The following is a 6,294-nucleotide window of genomic DNA, read 5'->3' on the forward strand; positions in this document are numbered from 1 at the left end:
CTGAAGAGGGAAAAAAACACATCAAAGCTGTTAGTCATATGACTAACAGCAGGCCAGGCAGGCAGTTAGTTCAACAACTCTGACTAACAGCAGGCCAGGCAGGCAGTTAGTTCAACAACACTAAATTCACGGCTTGAAGAGAAGAGTGTTTTATAGAGTTGAGACACTCTGGAGAAGAACTTGTCTATCGTTCAGCTTGGAGACGTTTTGTTTAGAGATGTTTTGTTTCGGCTACAGAGGAGCCGGTCAAGGGTCGACAGTGTGTTAATTCTTTAGATACAGACTGACTCTATCAGCTCCTGATCCGTCGGTCCGTATTGTGATGGAGAGCAACAACAGGACACGTCGCCGACGGCAGAAAAAGGGAACGAGAGCCAATGACAGGAGGACACTAACGTGTCCAGATGTCAGCGGACACATGAGTGACAGGACATCAACAGATGTCAATGGACAGTTGAGTGACAGGTCATCAACACTGAGTGACAGGACATCAACACTGAGTGACAGGACATCAACAGATGTCAGAGGACAGATGAGTGACAGGACATCATCATCATCAGTGACAGTGTCCCCAGCAGGGGGTGCTGGTGGACGGAGGCTGGCGGTGGTCAGATGTCCGTCTCCGTCCAGCGAGGGTCTCAGTCTGCCCGGGGTGATGGACGCAGAGGGCCGCGTGGACGAGTCCAGACTGAGGATGCACATCTTCAAAAACGGTCAGTTCCTATAGGTCAGTTCTAGGTCAGTTCTAGGTCAGTTCTAGGTCAGTTCTAGGGGCAGACACATAAATATCCCATTATGAAAAGAAAATCGATTAAGAGCGCCCCAGCTCAAATATGATTATTTTGGGGGGTCACTGCCTAAAAAGGTTGAGAACCACTGTAATGAGTATATTATAACATAGTATGTTATGTTATGACATAGTAATGAGTATGTTATAACATAGTATGTTATGTTATGACATAGTAATGGGAATCCAAACAAATAAAACAAATAATTTCTAACGATTTAGCAACACATTTATCCAGATGATGATGATGATTATTATTATTATTATTATTATTATTATTATTATTATTATTATTATTATTATTATTATTATTATTATTATTATTTAACAACACATTTATCCAGAGCCACTTACAAAGTGCGAGACTGGAGCAAGTGTCACGTACATTTTGTCAACAATAAGTGATCAGGGAATAAACTATGAAACAACAACAAGTGGTCAGGGAATAAACTATGAAACAACAACAAGTGATCAGGGAATAAACTATGAAACAACAACAAGTGGTCAGGGAATAAACTATGAAACAACAACAAGTGGTCAGGGAATAAACTATGAAACAACAACAAGTGATCAGGGAATAAACTATGAAACAACAACAAGTGATCAGGGAATAAACTATGAAACGCTACAAAGTGTGTCTTTGTATGTTTTGGTCAAATATAAAAAGCAGTTTGAGTATGAAGAGATGTTACCATCAGGGCCGTTTAACAATGTTAAGAACATTTGTTCTACAATTCAACAGGGTCTTTGTTCTGACTTTGGTTTTTGGGCATCAAACCAAACAAGTCAAGAGGAAAGTCAAGTGATTGCATGGCTTCACGCTGTATGGACTGGCTCTCAGTCAAACCATTCTGTAGATCCACCCATTCAGACCGTGTCATTTTTTTGATTTATTTGGCTAATCAAAAATAGCAGATCTACAAGCTCGTAGCTGAGCTTGTATTCTGCTATTATATATTATAAATCTGCTATTTTTTGAAAAATCTTGAACATTTTTGAATATATATTTTTTAAAGCAAACATTTGTAAAATATTGTGTTCCAGGGACCGCCAGAAGCAAAGATTTGAGTTCAAAATGTTTCCAAAAAATATACATTATGCAAAGACTTGCACAAACGTTCAAGATTTTTCAAAAATAGCAGATCTACAAGCTCATAGCGCGGCACAGAGTGCCAATAAGCCAATAAGATGGCACAATTTCTGTCTCCTCACTCAGAAACCTATACAAATGGAACCAAATGGACCTGTGTACGCTCTCAGAGTTAAACTAGAATAAGTGCTCCTCGGAACACAGGTCTCCACCAGGTCAGGTAGGTTATTGTGGCCTCCTGGTGGCGCTATAATAAGTCAATGTGAAAAGGGGCGGCATTTCTTCTTAGGCCTTTCACGGTAATCGGACACTGCATTCACGATTTGAGGCATTTCGTTCCAAAAATGTATTTTGCTAAATTAGACCTGCTGGTGGCGCTATAACAGGCCAAGTGAAAAGGGGGGCATTCATTCCTCGGCCTAGTGGGAATAATGCGTGCAAAATGTCACTTTAATTGCATGATGCGTTCATGCTTTGAGGCATTTTGTTCAAAACAAACCAAATCCTGCAAACTTTGGAAGCCAATCTTAGCCAATCAGGATGGAATATGGGAAATCGGCCATGTCCGTGTTGATCACATGACTATAGAGATACTGTGTACCGATTTGAGGGATGTTTGGACAAAATCTGTAGGAGAAGTATAAAAAAAAAAATGTGATTCGCACAAATCTGCCTCGTGGTGGCGCTATAACAGGCCGATCTGAAAAATTGGGGCCAGAGGAGTTTCACAGTGACCGGGCCAACAGTGCCGGAGATTAGCTGCTCACAGACAGAAGGACACACACACGGACGGACAGGGTGCAAAACATACTCTCTCGCCATGCCTTTCAGCCTGGTGGAGACAATTAACACTGAGAAAATGGGTGACGTGCTCCTTAAACAGCTTCATAGAAGCAGATTGACCTATAGTAGCATCCCATGAGTCATGATCACGTTCCTGTTTGTTCCTGTAGTGAAACCGTCATGAAACAAGCTGCCATTGATTCCTCAGAATAGACTCACTGTTTACGTCAACAAACCAACAACACAGTCTGTGCTTCTCAAACAAGGACCTGCAGTGGTGGAAAAAGTACTCAGATATTTTACTTAAGTAAAAGTATCAATACTGCGATGTATAAATACTCTGTTACAACAAGTATTGTCGGAATTCGAAATTTGCTTGAGTAAAAGTACAAAAGTATTGGTATCAAAATGTACTTAAAGTACCAAAATTAAAAAGTACTCATTATGCAGAATGTCCCATTTTACAAGTTTTCAAATGTATGAAATGTGTGAAAATCTTTTGAAAATAGCAGATCTACAAGCTCACAATGCATCGCATCGCGACGCATTGTGAGCTTGTAGATCGGCTATTTTCAAATGGCCGAAATGTATATAGGGCTGCAGTGGTTAATGTATGTTTTGTAATAATAATTACAATCTAAGTAACTAGTAGCTAAAGTTTTCAAATAATTGTAGTGGAATAAAAGTACAATATTTGCCTGTGAGATGTAGTGGAGTAGAAGTAAAAGTACTGAAAATGGGAAATACTCCAGTAAAGTAAAAAATACCTCAAGTACTGTACTTAAGTACAGTACTTGAGTAAATTGTACTTTACTGCACATTGATATATCTGTCTGTTCTGTTAGAAAATACAGTTTTGCTAAGTGGTAATAATGTACAGTATAACCTCAGGTGCCAATTGAAGCCAGAACTGCTCAAAGGTTGAAAGCGTCAGTAAAAGTGCTTCTCTCTGAGTGTAACTTTCAGGTTATTATGTAATAATTTGGCGGCCCCCCTGTAGTAACTCTGAGGACCCCTTAGGGGTCCCGGACCCCCTGTTGAAGACCCCTGGATTAGATGATGCCTGGTAGTTAGTGTTGATCAAATATGACTCAATATTCTGTCACTGCATTTCCCGTTTCTCACCTCAAATGTCCTCAGAAACATTCTTTAGTGTGTAGCTACTGTTCAGCTGCAGAATGACACTGTGTGTTTGTTTACATGGTTGCCATGTTGGATACGGAAGAAAAACAAGCACTGTGGACTGATTTGATCCAAGGTGATCAGTTTGATGTTCATAGCAACGGTCTGTTGCTGTAAGCAACAGTCTGTTCTTCATGGCAACAGTCTGTTCTTCATAGCAACGGTCTGTTGCTGTAAGCAACAGTCTGTTCTTCATGGCAACAGTCTGTTCTTCATAGCAACGGTCTGTTGCTGTAAGCAACAGTCTGTTCTTCATAGCAACAGTCTGTTCTTCATAGCAACGGTCTGTTCATAGTAATGGTCTGTTCTTCATAGCAACGGTCTGTTGTCCATAGCAACGGTCTGTTGTTCATAGTAACGGTCTGTTCTTCATAGCAACAGTCTCTTCTTCATAGCAACAGCATAGTATCTGCAAATGGTCTGTTCTTCAGAGCAACAGTCTCTTCTTCATAGCAACATCATATCTGCAAATAAGTTGACATTCACCGATGGCAGTGGCCGATGTTTAAAGACTATGACTAACAGTAAATACAAATTTGCTGTCAAAATGAACACTGGAACACCAGAACTGATTAAACTCTGCTTCCATTTCTCCCTCCAGGGGGCGTGTCTCCGGCCTCGCAGCGGGGGGCGGTGTGGCGCTTCCTGTTCGGCATGTACCCCTGCAGCTCCACGGCGCTAGAGCGCCCCCTGCTGCAGGAGCAGCTGGCCGTGCGCTACCAGGTCATGAAGAGGAAGTGGCAGCAGGTGCTGCCCTCTAGTGTCCGCCTGCGACTCAACGGAACCGACGGTAACAGCAGCACTGATTTCATCTTTTTGTTTCCTACATTTTGATCCCACCATTTTGTAACCCATTTTTTCACCCAGTGCCAAATAAAGCTTGTAATCCTGGGCGCTACTCTCCCTCTGCCAGCCTGGGGAGAGCCCAGAACTGAGCTCATGCTTCCTTCAACGCTTGAGGAGTGAGCAGGCCGCTTCTTATCCCCTGACAGGGAGCAGTTGCCCCGGTACGATGTAGCGGGGAAACTAACTCACAGTGCAAGGCGTTGTGAGCTTGTATATCAGCTATTTTCACAATATTTATCTGTGGAATTACATTTAGTCAAACTAAATGTAATGCCAAGAATTCCAAGTGATTGTCAGGGTGGGGGGTCCCCAGTTCAAATATGATTATTTTGGGGGGTCCCCAGTTCAAATATGATTATTTGGGGGACTGATATTTGGTAACCCTTGCACTAATGTAATTCATGCTGTGTTTGTGTTCCAGCTGAGTTGGTCTTGGCGGTGCGGTACTTTGACCAGAGGCAGGCGGAAAACCGTCTTCAAGGTCACGACCAGAACCCAGAGGTCAGCGACCGCCTGGCCTTCCTGGAGCTACAGGCACAGGTCAGAACCTCTTCCACTTTCTGTCTACAAACATACACAGTAAAACCCTCCAGAAATCTGCCATGGGTCTATAGCTCTACCAGTGTTCATTCCGTCGACTAGTGGAGAAGAGATCCAGTAGAACTAAGACTAGTGGAGAAGAGATCCAATAGAACTAAGACTAGTGGAGAAGAGATCCAGTAAAACTAAGACTAGTGGACAAGAGATCCAATAGAACTAAGACTAGTGGAGAAGAGATCCAATAGAACTAAGACTAGTGGAGAAGAGATCCAATAGAACTAAGACTAGTGGAGAAGAGATCCAGTAAAACTAAGACTAGTGGACAAGAGATCCAATAGAACTAAGACTAGTGGAGAAGAGATCCAGTAAAACTAAGACTAGTGGAGAAGAGATCCAATAGAACTAAGACTAGTGGACAAGAGATCCAGTAGAACTAAGACTAGTGGACAAGAGATCCAATAGAACTAAGACTAGTGGACAAGAGATCCAGTAGAACTAAGACTAGTGGAGAAGAGATCCAGTAGAACTAAGACTAGTGGACAAGAGATCCAGTAAAACTAAGACTAGTGGACAAGAGATCCACTAAAACTCAGACTAGTGGACAAGAGATCCAGTATAACTAAGACTAGTGGACAAGAGATCCAGTAAAACTAGGACTAGTGGACAAGAGATCCAGTAGAACTAAGACTAGTGGACAAGAGATCCAGTACAACTAAGACTAGTGGACAAGAGATCCAGTAAAACTCAGACTAGTGGAGAAGAGATCCAGTATAACTAAGACTAGTGGACAAGAGATCCAGTAGAACTAAGACTAGTGGACAAGAGATCCAGTAAAACTAAGACTAGTGGACAAGAGATCCAGTACAACTAAGACTAGTGGACAAGAGATCCAGTACAACTAAGACTAGTGGACAAGAGATCCAGTACAACTAAGACTAGTGGACAAGAGATCCAGTACAACTAAGACTAGTGGACAAGAGATCCAGTAGAACTAAGACTAGTGGACAAGAGATCCAGTAAAACTAGGACTAGTGGACAAGAGATCCAGTAGATTAGAACTAAGACT

General features: G+C 42.0%; 1 protein-coding gene across 1 annotated transcript in view; it reads left to right on the forward strand.

Annotated features, from left to right (window-relative positions):
• The first annotated feature begins 363 nt into the window (after window positions 1-363).
• LOC308083925 (uncharacterized protein) overlaps window positions 364-6,294 on the forward strand; it is a 20,973-nt gene continuing 15,042 nt past the window's right edge. Inside the window, exons 1-3 of the mRNA XM_080426347.1 lie at window positions 364-713; window positions 4,444-4,632; window positions 5,110-5,228. Of these exons, the coding sequence (XP_080282473.1) occupies window positions 419-713; window positions 4,444-4,632; window positions 5,110-5,228 (603 nt within the window). The 5' untranslated portion in view covers window positions 364-418. The remainder of the gene's footprint in view (window positions 714-4,443; window positions 4,633-5,109; window positions 5,229-6,294) is intronic.

Source organism: Gymnoscopelus braueri (genome assembly GCF_963280865.1).
Source record: "Gymnoscopelus braueri genome assembly, chromosome: 4".
Taxonomy (NCBI): domain Eukaryota; kingdom Metazoa; phylum Chordata; class Actinopteri; order Myctophiformes; family Myctophidae; genus Gymnoscopelus; species Gymnoscopelus braueri.